Below are 20,951 nucleotides of genomic sequence, written 5' to 3'. Positions count from 1 at the left end.
CCTCCATGAAGCCTACCCCTGACCATCACCCCCATTACTAAAACAGAACCCCCTCCATCCCTAGTCACTCTCCAACTTCTTTACCTTGACTCACTTTTCTTCATAGCACTTATCACCATCTGATCTAGTATACTTTTATTTCTCCCACTAAGATGCCAGCTCTACAGGGATTTTGTCTGTTTTGCTCATTGCTCATCCCCACTGCCTGCTATGCATAGCATAGCATTCAGGTGCCTGAGAAACCTGTACTAAATGCTCAGATGAGTACATGCGGGCTTTCCTCCCTAACTAGACCTCCGAAAGCCCAGATCCTGCTTCTCTGCAGCGTCCACAGTACTGTTCCCAAGCTAGACATTGAGCAGGAGCTCAATAAATACCTCTGGCATTGAACTAAATTGACACAGATGATGATTCTGCCAGCATAACCATAGAGGGATTATTATAATTATTGCAGCTACACAGATGACATTTCTGCCTACTGCCGGCACACAGCCATTATCTCAAGTAATTAACAAATTCATTGATTTACTAGACATCTTAGAACACACAGAACTCTTACAGGCCCTGGGCATAGAAAGATAAATGAGATATACTCTTTTCTCAGGGGGCTGTCACTCAAGTGAGGGAGACAGATTTAGAAGTAGACAGATTTAGAAGTAGACAATGCAAGATGGTAAATGTAGCTATAGATAGGCACAAAGCATGCAGCGGTTATACAAGAGGGGCACCTGGCTCACTCTAGGGTGAGTGTGGATGGGCCAAGGTCTGAAAGGTATTTAGGGATAAATAGGAGTTCACCAGGAAAAGGAAGTGTGGGATGGTGGAGGAAAATGCATTCAAGGTATATTAGAAAGTGAGTAGAAAGGGATAGTGGGCCAGGAAGAGCAAAAGAGAATGTTGTTAAATTATGAACAAAAGGTGACAGGAGAAGAGATTGGAGAAAAGGCAGAAGTCAAATTAAATCACAAAGGGTCCTGTTTAGTATCAAGTGCAAGGTAATCTCCTGCGGAGTAGAAAAAAATTGCATACACTTCTACTTGTATCTGTCTCTCAAATAGTGTGAAACAAGCTCTGTGGCTCTACTGTGATCTGCATGGTGGACAGCCATGTGTCTCATTCAGGAAAAACACTGTCAGGAGGCGAGGGTCCAGGCTGAGGCCCCGGGGCAGCTGACAGTGCTGCCCTCCCTGCTTGCTTCTTTGTACTTAGGCACCATGCTCACTGCAGCTTATATGCGGATGTGTAATGGACATGCAGGTTGTATTATCTAGTTGTAATCAACAAACCCTCAGAAAATGACAAGTGGTTTTATGAGATTTCTAAAAAACCCAGATTGAGGCTACAGTTGCCCTTTGAACAACATGGGTTTGAACTGCATGGATTATCTTCCGCCTCTGCTGCCCCTGAGACAAGACCAACTCCCCCTCATCCTCCTCCTCTTCCTCGGCATAGTTAACGTGAAAGTAGTGAGGATGCAAACTTTAATCATCCACTTCCTCTTAATGGATAGCAAATATATTTTCTCTTCCTTATGGTTTTTAAAGTTTCTTTTTCTAATTTTTTACTTTTTGTAGGTACATACTAGGTGTATGTATTTATGGGGTACAAGACATGTTTTGATACAGGCATGCTATGCATACTAATTACATCATGGGAGATGGGGTATCCAGCCCCTCAGACATTTATCCTTTGTGTTACAAATAATCCAATTATATTCTTTTAGTTTCCTTATGCTTTTTAAAATAACATGTTCTTTTCTCTAGCTTACCTCATTATAAGAATATAACATATAGTACATATACAAAATATGCATTAATTGACTGTTTATGCTACCCGGTGGCTTCTGGTCAACAGTAGACTATTAGTAGTTAAGTTTTTGGGGAGTCAAAATGTACACACGGATTTTCAACTGCCCAGGAGGTTAGCATCCCTAACCCCTGTGTTGTTCAAGGGCCAACTGTAATATTAGAGAGATTGTCTCTCTCTTTCTTTCTCTCTCTATAAAACACACACATCCATACACAAACACAAAGCACAGACAAAAACAACCACAACCTCATACAGCTGACATTTCTATCCCTAGTACAAACTCTTTGCATGATACATTCCTGGGATTTTAAAAAGTTATATAATCATAAAATCATAAATATTAATTTTTCAGCAAGAGTTAAAAGATTTTCTGGCAGTTAAATAGAATTTTATATTTGACATCATCTTAAAAACTGTTTTGGTGGTATGTACCTTTTGTAATGCACATGTGTATTAGTGCATATATATATACATAACATGTGGGTACACACATGTACACATAACATATAAGTACATAAACATATCTCAGGCATTTGCTTGAACATTTTTGTCTGGAAGGGCCACCATCAAGCATGTTTGAAGACCACTCCTGCAGGAAATGAGAACCACAGAAGATTTAAAGCCGAGGGAGATGATTAGTGTTGTGTTTTAGTGTTGGTGAAGGTCAGGGGAGAGCAAGCCAGGACGGGATAAACCTGTCCCTGCTCAGGCAAGAGATGACAGGTGCTTTGGTTACAAAGGGAAGGGATTTGAAAGTTAATCAGAAGTTAAAATGAACACAAATTCGTGATTTGGTACCAGATTATAAACTTCATGCGGGCACATTCTGCATGTGTTTCATGAACTACTGTTTCTCTAACTAGTGTGTATGGGTTTTAATAGATGTGTGTTGACTGAGTGAATGGGTATACGTGAGCAGTGGTGGGTGAGTCAGGAGTGGCATGAAACTCCCCACTGTAGCGCCTGGGCAGCTGCTAATGTTGTCAACTTGCAAGAGAATCCCAGGAGGGGCTGCAAAAAGCTACAGACTGGAGCAAATGATGTCACACCATTTTAAAGCCAGTTTCTTTGTTGCAACTAAAAGCAGCAAAAAACTGGAAAAATAAAAATATCAATGATTTTTATAAATGTACTCAAAAGTAAAAATTAACATGAAGAAAAATATAAAATTACAATGTCTGTTTTCTAAAAATGACCTTTAACATAAACATATCAAGAAAAACCTTGGTTAATGAAAGAGACTCCATTAGATAATAGCTTATTAACTTAAAAGTGAGAGGACCGGAAAAAAGGCAACCCCCACACATATTTTCAGTCTATTCATGCTTTAGAAAAAAAAAACTCACTCAACTGTATAATATCCTTACATTTTGGACTTTCTGCATCCTATTATGCATATTCAGATGAGATTATGATATAAAATGTATAAACAACAGCAGGTAAATTTTATTTTTCGGGATGAAGTAAAATGTTTTACATATCTGAGATTTAGCGTCAGGTAAAGGGATGAATATCCTGAAGGGAGGTTTTAAAAAGGTGAGGAAGGACAAATCCACAGTGTATTAGAGAAACCAGTGTGCTGTCAGATTCTGCCCTAACCTCAAACGTGCTTGCACCCAGTCAACACTTGAGAATGTTTTTTAGATGGAAAGAAAGAAGGAGAAAGGGGTGCAGGAAGGTAGGAAGCGAGAGAGGGAGGGGTAGAGGGACAGAAGGAAGAAAATAGGGAAGAATTCTACAAGGAAGGAAGGTAATGAGGAGTAAGAGAAGGAAGGGAAGAAGGAAGGAACAAAGGAAGGAAGGAAGGGAGAGAGGGAGGGAGGGAAGGAGGGAGGGAGGGAGGGAAAGAGGGAGGGAGGGAAGGAAAGAGGGAGGGAGGGAGGGAGGGAGGGAAGGAAGGAAGGAAGGAAGGAAGGAAGGAAGGAAGGAAGGAAGGAAGGAAGGAAGGAAGGATTTCTACAAGTTCAATTTTTGTGGCCTCTGACAGTGACAAAATAATGGATGTGTTTGTTATAGCTTCACAATTCTTACATTCACAGACCCTGATTCACTGAGGTATATGATGCTTCTCTTAACCATACTCTGTAAGACAGGGCATTGAGTGTTATGTGTTGGCCATTAACAAATGCAATGTTCCACATGGAATTAATTTATGACCTGGAATAGGTCTTTAGTAAATGGCACACACTGTCAACATTAAAGGTCCAATCCACCCTGTGTAGCTATTAGTGATGTTATAAAAGCAAAGGTCTTATTTCTGCTCTCTCAGAAAATATAAAAATTATGAGAAAGGTAAAAAGACAACTGCTTCAAAATTCAATGATTTTCATTACACAATAATAGCAATACACAGAGGATGGTACCGCTCTGAGAATAGACCCAGTCCCTGCCAGAGTATGAAATTGATCTTCTTGACGGCATTTAAAAAATACTGTAAAAGGAGTAGAGTGAGATGACTTGTGCCTGTAATCCCAGCTATCTGGGAGGCCTGAGGCAGGAGGATCACTTGTGGCCAGGAATTTGAGTCCAGCCTGGGTAACAAAGGAAGACCTCACCATCACTTAAGAATTTTTTAAAATTTAGCTGGGCATGGTGGCATGTGCTTGTAGTCCCAGCTACTTAAGAGGCTGAAGCAAGAGGATTGCTTGAGTCCAGGACATGGATGCTGAGGTGAGCTATGATCATGTCATTACACTCCAGCCAGGCAACAGAGTGAGACTGCGTGTCAAAAACAAAAACAAAACAAAACTGTAGCAGAAATCATACTGACTATCACTGAGTGGTAGCATCTTGATGTAGACTTCACCAGCTTGAAAACCATTGATCAAAGGGCCTAAATTAAAGAATAACAAGTAAACATGTTCATCTTTCTTTTACAGAGGGATTAACTTTCTCCATCTTCAAAATTCATTGGGCATCCTGTTCATTCTGTACTAAATGAATTCCTCCACTGCCTAAAGAAGTCACATTTCTCTAGATTTTCTAGTTACTTGTGACTTAGAGGTTATCTATCAACATCTGTTATGAAGTAGAAATCCTTTGAAAGGCATCCTTGCCAGAAGATTTGAAGAGTCAATGCCCTGCTGAAAAGTGAGTAATTTATGTCACATGCTTGAAAGGTCCCTGTTCTATAGCCTCTCTCTAGACCATACTTCTGACAAAAAAAAAAAAAAAAAAAGGAAAGAGTGTATGTGTGTGTGTGTGTGTGTGTGTAACATTCACAGGAACTCAAATTCTTCTTCCTGTCATGAAGAACAATTTTAGAAAGACTATGTATGGAAAGATAAATATGAAGTTTTAAAAGAATCACAATTATAAGTTGAAGGCTTTAAGGTACTAAGTGTTAACTAAGATTTACAAATCTTCTGATCTAGGAAAAAAAGCAATGTTAAAACATAGTTTAGAATATGTTAACTATAATAATACTTACATGCTTTTTAACTTAATTTAAAATAAAGAGAGACTGGGTATAATAAATGTAATTTGCAAATAGCCTTAGAATTAATTTGATGTAGTTAATACAAGATTGATGCTTACCTCTTCGTAAACTTTCTTTGCATTGTCATTATCTCCTATCAAGAGGTATCCCACGCCAAGGTCATTTTTTAAGGAAGTATCATTGGGAAATAGTTGAACTAATCTCTGCAGGGTAAGCAGGGAACCTCTCATATGACCTGAGTAGGTGGGAATTAAAAAAAAATAGAAATAAAAACAGATTATGTACACTTTTGTATTGAGAATGTAAGTCATGAGAGACTATTCACCAGAGCCTGAGAACCAGCTCAAATCTGGCTTTGTTAGTGGTTTACTAAGTACCTAGTAGGATTTCATAAAGTAGTTTCAATGGCATTAATAACTGCCATAAGTAGATACTGAATATGGTATTGATTATAAACATTCTAAAGACATTTTCATTTTTTAAATTCAGCAATGTTTACCATTTTATGTTAAATTCCTTCTCAAGAAAAACTTAGTTAACAATTCCTCATTTAAAAAAAAGTTCTGCTGAAATCTTTTTGGTTTATTAACTTTATAAATAGGGGATAAGCAATAAAAAGTCTTAACTAACTTCAGGGTCTAGCACCCTGTATGAAATTTGAAAAGGCACCAAAGTACGTAGGATGGTACCTAACTGCTGACACATCCCCTGTGAATGACAAGTGTACTCATCTCTAGGTAATGACCCAGTCATGGAGCAAATGATACATCATCCAGTATTATGGGGCCCTCTCGTGGACAAAGGCGTACTTTGCATGCATGAATCGTGAAAAAACCCAGCTTCAATTATCTATATAAAAGAACATGTGCAAAAAGAGGACTAGCATCAATGAAAAAAGCCATGAATTACCTAAAGGGCTTAGTTGCCCACAATCTAGGAGAGTGATAGGAGTGTCAGTACGCTAAAGCAGCTGTATATTCCACTACTAAACCATCTGCCATAAAGCATCACCAACTCATCCGACGGCCTATGCCCCATTACCAGCCAGTCATATTCCAACCAGAACCCTAGTTATTTCTTCACTAACAAATCTGGGCTTCCTTTTCTATACCTTTCCTTCCCCCTATCTGCCCACCTAGGCTCACACTTTCTTCCAGAATTCTCCTATTATCCACAACAAAAGCATGGACACAAACACCTCCTGCAGCCATCTGCTCCCTGTCCCTTCCACTCTGCATCTGGGAACCCTGTTGTGTTGTGACCAACTTCACCACCTTGTCATTTTCACTAAAATCTTCTGTCTCCATTTGCCTCAGAGCCTCCTCGAGTGAACTTGCTTCATTCTCAAGGACATTCTGAGAGGACTACATTCAAATGCTGATGGATTGCTGTGGAAGAGTCAGTCACCTTCCCAGGGCTGAGGACAGGGTGAGGCCAGAGAGGCACTCAGAGTTAGGTTTCAGAGGATGCCAAAAAAGTTTATAATTTTGATGTGAAGGCTAGTTTAATGCATCCTTTTAAAAAATCAATATTAATGTAAAACATTCATGATGAAGAAAATGTTAACACTTTAGTGACAGAATCACTAAACAGTGCTAAGCAGAGCCATAGTGGAGACTGAGGCGAGAGGAAAACTCAGTAATGCTGATTCTTTTTTTTTTTTTCTTTGAGATGGAGTCTTGGCTCTGTCACCCAGGCTGGAGTGCAGTGGCACGATCTCAGCTCAGTGCAAACTCTGCCTTCTGGGTTCAAGTGATTCTCCTGACTCAGCCTCCTAAGTAGCTGGGATTACAGGTGCCCGCCACTATGCCCGGCTAATTTTTGTATTTTCAGTAGAGACCGGGTTTCACCATGTTGGCCAGGCAGGTCTGGAACTCCTGACCTCAGGTGATCTGCCCGTCTCAGATTCCCAAAGTGTTGGGATTACAGGCGTGAGCCACTGCGCCCGGCCAGTAGTGCTGATTCTGCGTCCCTGGTGAGTGCCCGCATTGCCTCTATGGAGTCCCGGCCCTGTCTTTTCTGTGCTGAATTTGTGCTGCATGTTTTTCTTCTGCTGCACTGGTCCCTATGAATATTAGCCTAACTGACCATTTCTTGTCATTTTTAATCATCACATGGACTTTAGTCCTATTTTGTTCATCTACAAAAGTGATACAACTCCTCTTCATTCTAATCCTCACAAAACTGATAGGAGGGTCCATTGGGCCTTGACTCTAATCTATAGGAGCCTCCCCTAAGTGACATTAATAATCTGTCCATGTAACTATCTGGCCAGCTGAGCACCTCCCTTGGCAGTGACTCATGGCTTAGCTCCTTCCCTCCATGTTGACTAATGATCTGTTATGGGGAGAGAATCGTAAGCCTAGTTATCGTGAAGTTAGCTAACAGCTAGTCTTACCTGCCTTCGGTACTGGGAACCTGGGTCAGTCCAGAGGATGGTATATGATGTTCTATATTAGGTATGCTACTTTTAGCATCTAGCTGGTATCAGTTTTCCTCAAATGATACTCTTTAGATTGTAGCCTCCTAAATCTGATGATATATGATATGATGTTCTTTTCAAAGTATTTGCAAATTTACTTCATGATTTTTTTCTAGCATTTTCCTTTATATAGGGTCAAATCTTACCAGTAAAATTCTTTTTAGAGTACCAGAAACAGCTATTATTCATTTATACAAAATTTCCACAGATAATTTCAACCTCCATGAATCATTTTGCTATAGTTAAGGGAGAAAATAATTTGGTATCACAGGAAGAGTTTTTTATTCCAGACCTATTAATCTATTAGCTATGATTCCTTAGGCAAATTATATAAGCTATCATAAAATGGGAAGAAAGAGGGAGAAGAGAGCTAGCAGAGATTTGTTCATGAAATTTAAGGGAAGAAAACATCTCTATAAGATGAAAGTGTAAGATGAAGTAGCAAGTGCTAATGTAGAAGCTGTAGCAAGTTTCCAAAAGATCTAGCTAAGATCATTGATGAAGTGATCTACACTAAACAGCTAAGATCACTGATGAAGTGATCTACACTAAAAAGCAGATTTTCTATGTAGACAAAATCACTGTCTATTGGAAGAAGGTGTCATCTAGGACTTTCACAGTGAGAGAGGAGAAGTCAATGCCTGCTTTCAAAGTTTTGAGGATACACCTACTGTGTTGTTAGGAGCTAATGCAGCTGGAGACTTTAAGTTGAAGCCAGTGCTCACTTAACGATTTTGAAAAACCTGGGGCTCTTAAAAATTATGCTAAATCTACTCTACTTGTGCTCTATAAATGGAAAAACAAAGTCTGGATGATAGGACATCTAGCATGGTTTGTTGAATATTTTAAGCCCACTGCTGAGTCCTTAAAAAAAAAGATTCCTTTCAAAATATTACTGCTCACTGATAAGCACCTAGTCACCAAGAACTCTGATGGAGATGTATAAGGAGGTGAATGGTGTTCTCATGCTTGCTAACACAACATCCATTCTGCATTTCATGGATCAAGGAGTAATTTAGACTTTTAAGTTCTATTCTTTAATAAATACATTTTATTTAAATGTCAAAATATAAAAACTAACAGGAGTTTGGGGAGGAAGTTGCTTCCAACCCTCATTAATGACTTTGAGGGGTTCAAGACTTCAGTGGAGGAAGTAACTACAGATGTGGAAATAGCAAGATAACTAGAATTAGAAGTGGATCCTGAAGATGTGACTGATTTGCTGCAATCTCATGATCAAACTTTAATAGATGAGTAGTTGCTTGTTACAGATGAGCAAAGAAAGTGGTTTCTTGAGATGGAATGTACTCCTGGTGAAGATGCAGTGAACATTGTTGAAATGGCAACAAAGGATTTAGAATATTCCATAAACTTTGTTGATAAAGCAGTGGCAGGGTTTGAGAGGACTGACTTCAATTTTGAAAAAAAGTTCTGTGGGCCAAATACTGTCAAACAGCATTGCAAACTACAGATAAATCTTTCCTGAAAGGAAGAGTCAATCAATGCAGCAAACTTCATTGTTGCCTTATTTTAAGAAATTGCCTAGTCACCCCAACCTTCAGCAACTACCACCCTGATCAGTCACTGGCTATTAACATTGAGACAAGACCCTCCTTCAGCAAAAGGATTATAACTCACTAAAGGCTCAGATTATCATTAGCATTTTTTAGCAATAACATATTTTTAAATTAGGGTTTGGACATCGTTTTTTAAGCCATAATGTTATTTCACACTTAAGACACTAAGACATAGTATAAATACAACTTTTAGATACCCTGGGAAATCAAAAAATTTGTGTAGCTCTCTTTATTCTGATGGTCTGGAACCAAATGCACAGTATCTGTGAGGCATGCCTCTATTAAGGTTGGGATTACAATTTCAGTTTAGAGATGGTGAGCCTAGGACAGATATATTACTTGAAATCAGTTGTAAAACTCAGGTTTCCTCCCACGTAATTCTTCTAAGAGAAGAATACAGTCTTCAGCTTCTTCAAGACAAAAAGTATGCCATTTCCTACTGAATTACCTTTGATTGCATCTTACCTAGAAATTGTTGCCTGTCTGAGCGACGCTTCAAACTCAGCTTCAGCAGGTCTGCAGGGACGTCAGGTAGGCTGGCCACCTCTTGGTAGGTCTTGATGGCTCCACGTAGCACCTCATTGCTTCTCCTCTTCTCAGCCAAATCATCCTCACACTAGAAGAAGTCCCCAGACTGGATAAATGTCCCATGACTAGCTGTGTTTGTAATTACCCAAAATATTCATAAAAAGTTAACTTTTGGACACGCTTTAAAAGAAATGTAAGACACATTAGCCTTTTCTCCTTATCAAGACATAAAAAAAACTAACAAAAGATAGAAAATCAACACACTATTTTAATAATACAAAGAAAAGTTTGTTACTAAAGACAAGAAAGAATGTCATAAAGGCAGGACTAATACGTGCTGGGGCTGATGGAGATGTACATCCTATTTCACACTAACATTATATAGGCAGGTCTCCAGCCCAAGTTCCCGTTCTTTCATTAATTTATTCGTGTGTGCATTCATTCATTTAACAACTGTTTTCTGGGAAAGAGGCACTCTTCTACAAATGTGGCAGGCATATTGAACAAAACAGACAAAGCCCTTTTTGCTTCCACTTTGCATCCATTTTGGAAAGGTGGCAAATATAATAAACAAATAAAGGTACCATATGTCTAGCAGCCATAAGTGCTGTGGATAAAAACAAGGCAGGCTTAGGAGTGCTGGGTGGGAATGGTAAGAAGTTGCTAATTTAATCAGGATGATTGGGGAGGGCCTGAAAGAAGAGAAGGAGCAAATTATGAAGATACCTTGGGGAGTAGCATTCTAGGCAGGGAAAAGAGCAAGAGCAAAGGCTTGGAGGTAGGAGTGAGGAATTGAGGAAAGGCCAGTGCAGTGGAAGGGAGGAAAGGGAAGACCAATGGAGGCCATCAGGTAAAGTAGGGCCTGGCAAGATACTGACAATTCTAGTACATGAAGTGAGATGGGAAGACAATAGGGGCTTTTGAAATGATCTGATGTATGTGTTGAAGGGATCATGGTGGCAGCTGTATGGAGAACAGACTGAGAAGCTGGGAGAGGCAGAACAATCCAGCAGGAATCCAGGTGTGGGATTGTTATGGCTTGGACTAAGGTAGCAGTAATGGAAGTGGTAATAAGTGGTCAGATTATAGATACATTTTGAAAGTCAGAGCCAACAGATTTGCTGATGGTCTAAATGTAGGGTGTGAGAAAAGGGGAGAGAGAAAAACCAAGAATGAACAAGGTTTGGGCTTCAGTGATTACTGGATGAACTGTCATTCCTTGAGAATGGCAAGAAAGGGCAGAAGCAGGTTTGGGGGCAGTATAGAATCAGGAGATCTGTTTTGGATATATTAAACCTAAAATGCCTATAAGATATCCAAATGGAGTTATTGACCAAGAAGGGACATATATGAGTCTGAAGTTCAGGAGGGAGGTCAGAGTAAGAGACGTTAAGTGTGGGAATCATCAAGGATGAAGACGGTATGTAAAGCTAGGAAGCTAGAAGCATTTGAGAGTGTAGACAGAGAAAAGAAGCAGTCCAAGAACTGAATCCTAAAGAACTCCAATGTTGAAAGGTCATTAGAGATCAGGATAACAAGGGAGGAGCAGCAAAAAGGAGGGAGCACCAGAGTACGGCAGGTTCAAGAGAACATGAGATGGAAGGAGGTGGAGATAACTCTTTCGAAGAGTTTCACTGTAAAGGAGAGCAGAAAAATGAGCCAGGTGGCAGAGGGTAATGTGCAGATAAGGGGGGTTCTTTAAGGATGGGAAATAGTACAGCATGTTTCCAAGGAGATGCAGGAGACTCAGTAGAGAGGGAAAATCTGATGATACGGAAGGAGACACAAAAATTACAGGGATGTCCTTCAGCAGGTGAGAGAGGAACAGGGACCAGAATAGTCCATCTGTGCTAACAGGAGGGAAGGCAGAGCATATGGGCGCAGGTAGAGGATGGCTGTTAGCATAGTAGCAGCATCATGTGGAAATTGTCTGGATATTTCTATTTTCTTAATGAAATAAGAATCAACATTCTTAGCTGGAAACTGAGAATGGGGAGTAAAATACTGGAGGCAGGAAGAGAGAGGAGAATGTGTAAAATGTCATCAATATCTCATCAGATTTAGGAGGCTACAATCTGAAGACGATTATTTGAGGAAAAATGATTCTGGCTAGACGCTAAAAGTAGCATATATATTTTTTTCTCAGAATATTTAAACATGTTTATGTTGTTAAAATGTGTGCTGTAGTTAATATATAGATCTATGCAGAACCAAAATAAAATATCGCTCCATAATTTGAGGGCACAGTAAGAAAATGACCCATCCCTCCCATATCCCAAAGTAAAAAACAAACAAACAAACCTAAGAATCAGCACAAATTGACAAAATAAGACAACTATGGGATTCTTTTTCACAAAATAACACATCAATGAAATAACTTGATAATATGAACTGATTAGGATAAGTTACCCAAGATGATGAGAACTAGAATTAAAGCAGTAGTGATAGAAGTGGACAGATTTATGAGAAAGAAAACTTGGCAGGATAAAAATCTCTAGATTAGAAAAGGAAATTCACCCTTGCTAAATGGAGATATGCTCCAGACCATTCACTATCTTTGGAAGTCTGTAAATGGTCTCCAGAATAGTCTTACCTACCAGGAGACAAAGTCCAGTGTCAATGACCCACACTGATCATGATGCTGGCATGGCCTTCTATCATATATTCATATACTGGCTCTTCTGTATAGGTATCAGCTCCTTGTGAGTTTTGTTATAGTGAGTTAACTCCCCAGAATATGAATGTTGATAGACAACTTTGCAGAAACACAGAGTTCCAGACCTGAGAGTCCTTTCAAAACCGTCTACAGATGTTCACTGACTTTCGATGGGGTTACACCTCATCGTAAGCTGAAAACGTTGTAAGTCAAAAATGTATTTAATACAGATAACCTGCTGAACATCACAGCTTAGCAGAGCCTACATTAAATGTGCTCAGAAAACTTACTCAGCCTACATTTGTGCAAAATTACCTAGCATACAGCCTATTTTATAATAAAATGTTGAATATCTCATGTAATTTATTGGATACTATACTGAAGTACAGTTTCTACTCAATGTGTATCACTTTCACACCATTACAAAGTTGGAAAATTGTTAAGAAAAACCATTGTAAATTGTAAACCATCTGTGGTTCACTCTCTTCATTTTGAACCTACAGAGTGCCCAAAAAGATCCCGGAACTGGAGGTCTCTGTAGCATTAGTGGGAGGACAAACGCCTACCAAGACAGTCCTTTCTTTATTGAGATTGGAATAAACATCTTTAAACTCAATCTGAAAAGGGAGAGAGATAGTTTAATCTGTATGCCTTGTCCCCTCTCTGGTGCCCCAGGGCCCTTTGTTTTAATGAAGTATTAACATTTACAACATGCAGAATTAGAAAAATATCACTACTAAAATGGCACATAATTCTTTATAATCTCTTGAATAAAACTGATAGGCACTTGCACTGAAAAGTCTACAGATTGATTTTTATCAGTTTAGCATCTGTAGATAAAACAAGCTAAGCTGAAACTGAATATTTGTTACAGGATTTTAACATCTCAAAGACTTTTGTTGACTCTAACTAATTCACCCAACCAATCTTCCTATGAGGTGTCATTTTTTGCCTCAAAGGCATTAATGGTTTGTGAAAGATAATAAAGTGAATTGAGTTTATATTTTAATATTTTGTGTCCAATGTTCAGGGAACTTGATCAAAATTAATTTTGGTGATATGAAGAAAAAGACAATATCAGTGCTACTTTAGAAATGAGAGATACTATAGTTTATATATGACTTAATGTTGCTAAATTTTAAAAATTTGTTGGAATATTCCAAAGTAATTGTTTAATCTGCTAACAAAGAATGAAAAAGTCATAATTTCTTCCTATAAAACCCATCTTCTGTTGAATTTTTATTTTTAAAACTACTATGAATTTGAAGTTTCCTTTAAATTACTCTATTAAAATTTAATTTACCATGCCTAAATTTTGCTGTATGCCACATTAATATTAATAGCAATAACACATTGAAGCATAATAGCTTAGAGATAAAAGATATTGCTTGAAGCCAAAATCTCAATTTTCTACTGTGAAATAAGGATATACAGTCATCCTTAGTTAAATACTGGAGATTAGTTCCAAGACCACCGCCATCACTGCCGCACTGCAATAGCTCAGTCTGCAGATGCTCAGGTTCCTGATATAAAATGGTATAGTATTTGCATATTACCTATGCGTATCCTCCTGTATAATTTAAATCATCACTAGATTACTTATTATACCCAATACAATGTAACTTCTATGTAAATAGTTGTTATATTGTATCATTTTTATTTGTATTATTTTAATCGTTGCATTGTTATTTTTTTTTCTGAATATTTTCAATCTGTGGTTGGTTGAATCCACGGATATGGAACACGAGGATTCGGAGGGCTGACTGTAAATATAACAATCACACTGTTTCAAGAGCACTTCATTTACTTAGACTTTGGTACTCACAATTAATATTACATATGAGGAAAACTTCTAAAGTATAAAACATTTTTGCCATAATTAAATTAGCATTTGCATAAACCATTTTTCTCTCTAGTTCATATGCTTCTCTTAATGAAACGACTTAATACTAGTGACAAAAAACACTACTTATTTGAATAGGCATGATCTTTTTGGTAACAAACACACTCTTAATAGCAAAATGATTTAGCAATTTTAGAGAATTACTGACCAAATTAATTTATAAAAATCATACAGTTGCTGTCTGCTAAAGTTGGTCTGTACCATGGACAAGAGGAACTTATTTGAATCAATTTTTCACAAATTTAATTAAAATCAAATTAATAAAAAATATATTGATTACTTTTTAATGGAGATATAAGAAGATACTGAGCATCTGGATCTCAAGTGATCACCACCTTCAGTTCAGAACAAAATTCACTTGTTTTATCTACAGCTGAGTGAGTTCCTGTGTGTGTCCTGCACAAATGTCTGCATGGACCTTCTCCAGAGGGGTGCTCTCAGCATCTCCTCTGTCTGGAAAATTTCTGCACTCTGAATCTACCATTTCCCAGCAGGGTTGACAATCTTGACCTCTAGGCAGAGCTCTTGGAGCTTTACCTCCTGGCACATTTTGATATCCTGCCCTGTCTTTTCCTCCAAGTTCCAGGCTCTGTGAATCCAATGGTCTACTTGACTTGTCCACCTGAATGTCTCATAGGCATCACACACTTAATAAGACCAACAGCAAACTCTTGAACTCTTGATTTCTGCATCACTGCAGACTTGCTCTTCCTGGTCAGTAACTGGTATTATCCTCTACTCAGCTGGCTGAACCAAAAACTCAGGGGTCAGCCTTGAGTCCTCTGCCTCTGACATTTTTACATCTAATCCCTCCTCAAGTCCTTTCAGCTCCACCACCTGCCCACTTCCCTCATCTCCATGGCCGTGACCGCAGTCCAAGCCACCAGCATCTCTTGTGTACACTTGCAATAGCCTTCTATTCTTTTTGTATCTACTTTTGCCTCCATAATCCATTTTCCACTCAGTAATCAAAGCAAACTTTACAAAAAACAACCAGACTGTTGACACAAGGATGCCCTCTCTCACCACTCCTATTCGACATAGTATTGGAAGTTCTGGCCAGGGTAATCAGGCAAGAGAAAGAAATAAAGCGTATTCGAATAGAAAGAAAGGAAGTCAAATTGTCTCTGTTTGCAGATGACATGATTGTATATTTAGAGAACCCCATCATCTCACCCCTAAAACTCCTTAAGCTGATAAGCAACTTCAGCAAAGTCTCAGGATACAAAATCAATGTGCAAAAATCACAAGCATTGCTATACACCAATAATAGACAAACAGAGAGCCAAATCATGAGTGAACTCCCATTCACAATTGCTACAAAGAGAATTAAACACCTAGGAATACAACTTACAAGGGATGTGAAGGACCTCTTCAAGGAGAACTACAAACCACTGCTCAAGGAAATAAGAGAGGACACAAACAAATGGAAAAACATTCCATGCTCCTGGATAGGAAGAATCAATATCGTGAAAATGGCCATACTGCCCAAAGTAATTTATAGATTAAATGCTATCCCCATCAAGCTACAATTGACTTTCTTCACAGCATTAGAAAAAAACTACTTTAAATTTCATGTGGAACCAAACAAGAGCCATATAGCCAAGACAATCCTAAGCAAAAAGAACAAAGCTTGGAGGCATCACACTACCTGACTTCAAACTATACTACAAGGCTACAGTAACCAAAACAACATTGTACTGGTACCAAAACAGATATATAGACCAATGGAACAGAACAGAGGCCTCAGAAATAACACCACACATCTACAACCATCTGATCTTTAACAAACCTGACAAAAACAAGCAATGGGGAAAGGATTCTCTATTTAATAAATGGTGTTGGGAAAACTGGCTAGCCATATGCAGAAAACTGAAACTGGGCCCTTTCCTTATACCTTATACAAAAATTAAAGACTTAAATGTAAGACCTAAAACCATAAAAACCCGAGAAGAAAACCTAGGCAATACCATTCAGGACATAGGCATGGGCAAAGACTTCATGACTAAGACACCAAAAGCAATGGTAACAAAAGCCAAAATTGACAAATAGGATCGAATTAAACTAAAGAACTTCTGCACAGCAAAAGAAACTATCATCAAAGTGAACAGGCAACCTACAGAATGGAAGAAAATTTTTGCAATCTCCCTCTCTGAGAAAGAGCTAATATCCAGAATCTACAATGAACTCAAACAAATTTACAAGAAAAAAACAAACAACCCCATCAAAAAGTGGGTGAAGGATATGAACAGACACTTCTCAAAAGAAGACATTTATGTGGCCAACAAACATGAAATAAAGCTCATCATCACTGGTCATTAGAGAAATGCAAATCAAAACCAAAATGAGATACCATCTCACACCAGTTAGAATGGCAATCATTAAAAAGTCAGGAAACAACAGATTATAGAGAGGATGTGGAAAAATAGGAATGCTTTTACACTGTTGGTGGGAGTGTAAATTAGTTCGACCACTGTGGAAGACAGTGTGGTAATTCCTCAAGGATCTAGAACCAGAAATACTATTTGACCCAGCAATCCCATTACTGGGTATATACCCAAAGGATTATAAATCATTCTACTATAAAGACACATGCACATGTATGTTTATTGTGGCACTATTTACAATAGCAAAGACTTGTAACCAACCCAAATGCCCACCAATGATAGCCTGGATAAAGAAAATGTGGCATATATACACCATGGAATACTATGCAGCCATAAAAAAGGATGAGTTCATGTCTTTTGCAGGGACATGGATGAAGCTGGAAACCATCATTCTCAGCAAACTAACACAGGAACAGAAAACCAAATACCACATGTTCTCACTCATAAGTGGGAGTTGAACAATGAGAACACATGGACACAGGGAGGGCAACATCACACACGGGGCCTGCCTGTCAGGGGTGGGGGGCTAGGGGAGGGATAGCATTAGGAGAAATAGCTAATATAGGTGATGGGTTGATGGGTGCAGCAAACCACCATGGCATGTGTATACCTATGTAACAAACCTCCATGTTCTGCACATGTATCCCAGAACTTAAAGTATAAAAACAAACAAATAAACAAAACCCTAAAAAACAAACAAACCCTCCCATGGCTTCTCAGAACATGTAGAATAAAATCTGCAAGGCCGCAGCCTCCTTGATCCTTGCTTCCCTGCCCCCAGCATGCCCTTCTTTCTTTCCTCAGGCTTATCCCAAGATTGTTTTCCTGCCTCAAAGCCTTTGACTTGCTGCTTTCTCTTGCCTGGATAGCTCCTTCTAGTAATGTAACCTCCTCACATCTCAGCCACATGTTGCCTCCCTAGAGAGACCTTTCCTGCCCAACTTGTCCAAAGCGCTGTCTGCCCCGTTCTTTCAGTCATGTTACCTGCAGCCAAAAATATCTTAATAGGTATGCTCTTTATTCCATTACATTTTCTTATTTTCTTTACAGCATGTCTTATTAGGTAAGATGATCTAACATATTTATTCTTAATACTGTATAACGTTCTTTAAGTACATATTTATTTATAAAGACTTTCAGGGCATTGCTCAAATGTCACCTCCTTGATGAGACCTTTCCCTGCCACCTTTCATACCACGTCAACCCCCTCACATGTCTATTGGCTGTTCTCTGTTTTCTTTATCCTCTGCTTAGCACTTAGCCCTAGAAAGCATACACATTGGACTTACTTGTCTTATGCATTGTCTTCCCCTTTACAATGGAAACTCTGTAAGCACCAGGGCTTTTAAAAAATGTTCTACTGATGGCTGTATCTCTAATGCTTAGAACAGGGCCTAGCACACAGTGGGCTTTCACCAAATATTCGTTAATAAGTAAAAAAATCTTCCACTGGAATCCACAAGAATGTTCATTGTATTGTATTGTAATTATTTTTAAATTATCTGTATATTATGATGTTTTGACATCTTAAAAAACTTCTCTGGCTGGGGAGAGACTGCCCTGAGCTAGACAATTCTGAGATGGCCAGTGCTCAGCCAGGAGAAAGCTTTTGATATGCAAACTAACCAATCCAGAGCCACGCCTCCTCTACTTTAATCATCTCAGGGCCAGGTACCACCCCTGTAGGCTGAAATTATTCAAACCAGCCAGTCCTAAACTGTTCACCCTGCCCTACTTTGCCTTTTCCATGGAAACCTCAATAAAGGCTACGGCCAAACCTTCCCCTCGCTCTTGCGTACCATCCCCTGATCACCTTGAGTCTTTCCCATGTAGCCCTGTGTGGCATGCTGGGCCTCCTGTCTCTAGGACTTGTGAGCATAATAAACTTTGCTTTTTCCTAATCCTGTCCTGTGAGACCTCTTGTACCTGCACCTGACTAACCATCTCATAAAAGAATACAAAACAGACATTCCCAGGGCCTAAAACACTGACATACAGTGTGTTTATGCAGTTACAGGTGAATGGGGACATGCTTCATGAAATAAGTTGGAAACTACAGAAAGCCAGATAAGAAAGGAGATGGTGGGAGATGAGGATAAAGGTAGCTGCTAAGAAATGAGTCTGTTGGAAAAAACTATAGAGACATCGAAGAATGTTCCACTTCATATTTTAGAAAGGTCTTTCCTAAGCATACTTGCAACCTCCAGTTATAAAACTGAGAGTCTGAAAGCTCTGAGGAGCCTCAAGTGAACATTGTATGGTGGGATTAGATGGAATGGGACATGAAGGGATGGTAAATCAATGACAAAAATGTTACTCTTTATTTTCTTTTCAAAGCCAGAGAGAAGTCATATGGAGGGGGAGCAGAAAAAAAAATGTTACTAAATTCAGCAGTATGCAATAGTGATAATTGTATTTCTTGCTTATGCATATACATGAGAAACTGATTCTGTATAGACATTAGAAAGGGAAAATAGTGAGGAGTAAAAAATTCAATTACACAAAACACATGAACATCAAAAAAGTGTCCTAAGGAGAAGGGTCTCAGAATACCTGTGCCTTCCCATATCTTGCTCGTGGACTCTGAGGGTATTTGCGTACTAGTTCTTTAAATGCATTCACTGCTTCCTCAATTTTTCCCTGTTAGAAAGACAAAATTACAAAAATAAAATAAATTAAAATGCATAATCAATCAATATTGTTATTTTAATATTCAGCAAGTGGTTTTGTCAGAATTTCCTAGATTCCATCCTGAGTGTAAAGATCGTTTTATCTAAGATTTTAAAAACAGCTATATTAAGGCAAACAGAAAACTAGTAATGAACACATATTTACTTAATTTTTAAAAAGACTGAAGGACAGAAAACCAAACACCACATGTTCTCACTCATAGGTGGGAACTGAACAATGAGAACACTTGGACACAGGGTGGGGAACATCACACACCGGGGCCTGTTGTGGGGTGGGGGCAGGGGGGAGGGCTAGCATTAGGAGATATACCTAATGTAAATGATGAGTTAACGGGTGCACCACACCAACATGGCACATGTATACTGTATACATATGTAACAAACCTGTACATTGTGCACACGTACCATAGAACATAAAGTATAATAATAAAAACATAAATAAATAAATAAAATGACAAAAAAAAGAAAATGGCAAGGATGCCCAATCTCACACACACACAAAAAAAGACAGACACCTGATAAATGATGTAATATGTGGTTTTGCTAAAGAAATTGAATTTTCCTTCAATATAAGTACAGGTTCTATCTATGTTCTAAAATATTGTATTAGTCTGTTTTCACACTGCTATAAAAAATACCTGAGACTGGATAATTTATAAAGGAAAGAGGTTTAATTGAATCACAGTTCCACATGGCTGGGGAGGCCTGAGGAAACTTGCGATCGTGGCAGAAGGCAAAGAGGAATCAAGGACCTTCCTCACATGGTGGCAAGAGAGAGAAGAGTGAGGAGCGAAGGGGGTAGAGCCCGTTATAAAACCATCAGATCTCATGAGAACTTACTCACTATCATGAGAACAGCATAGGGGAAACTGCCCCCTTGATCCAATCACCTTCCACCAGGTCTCTCTCTAGGCACATGGGGATTACAATTTGAGATGGGATTTGGGTGGAGACACAGTGAAACCATATCATTCCACCCCGATCCCTCCCAATTCTCATGTCCTCACATTTCAAAACACAACCATGCCTTTACAACAGTCCCCCAAAAGCTTAACTCATTCCAGCATAAACCCAAAGTCAAAGTCCAAAGTCTCATCTGAGACAAGGCAAGTCCCATTCACTTAGAAGCCTGTAAAATCAAAAGCAAATCAGTTACTTCTAAGATACAATGGGGGTACAGGTTTTGGATAAATGCTCCCATTCAAAATGGGAGAAATTGGCCAAAACAAAGGGGCTTCAAGTTCCATGCAAGTCTGAAATCCAGTGTGGCAGTCATTAAATTTTAAAGCTCTGAAATCATCTCCTTTGACTTCATGTCTCACATCCGGGTCACGCTGATACAAGTGGTGGGCTCTCATGGTCTTGGGCAGCTCCACCCCTGTGGCTTTGCAGGGTACAGTCCCCCTCCCAGCTGCTTTCATGGGCCTGTCTTAGGTATCTGTGGCTTTTACAGGCACACAGTACAAGCTGTTGGTGGATC

The 20,951-nt window shown here is 38.9% G+C and overlaps 1 protein-coding gene across 44 annotated transcripts in view; it reads right to left on the bottom strand.

Moving 5' to 3' along the window:
• The window catches only part of ASPH (aspartate beta-hydroxylase), a 222,749-nt gene that overhangs the window by 56,995 nt on the left and 144,803 nt on the right, over positions 1 to 20,951 (bottom strand). For all 44 annotated transcript variants that reach the window (XM_055286256.2, XM_055286297.2, XM_063643281.1 and 41 more), the window contains 3 exons: positions 19,335 to 19,421; positions 9,773 to 9,923; positions 5,347 to 5,483 (listed from right to left, as the gene is read on the bottom strand). In XM_055286256.2, the coding sequence (XP_055142231.1) occupies positions 5,347 to 5,483; positions 9,773 to 9,923; positions 19,335 to 19,421 (375 nt within the window). The remainder of the gene's footprint in view (positions 1 to 5,346; positions 5,484 to 9,772; positions 9,924 to 19,334; positions 19,422 to 20,951) is intronic.

Source organism: Symphalangus syndactylus, chromosome 7 (assembly GCF_028878055.3).
Source record: "Symphalangus syndactylus isolate Jambi chromosome 7, NHGRI_mSymSyn1-v2.1_pri, whole genome shotgun sequence".
Classification (NCBI taxonomy): Eukaryota; Metazoa; Chordata; class Mammalia; order Primates; family Hylobatidae; genus Symphalangus; species Symphalangus syndactylus.
Note: the sequence above shows the minus strand (reverse complement) of the source record. Positions and strands in the feature narration are given on the sequence as shown.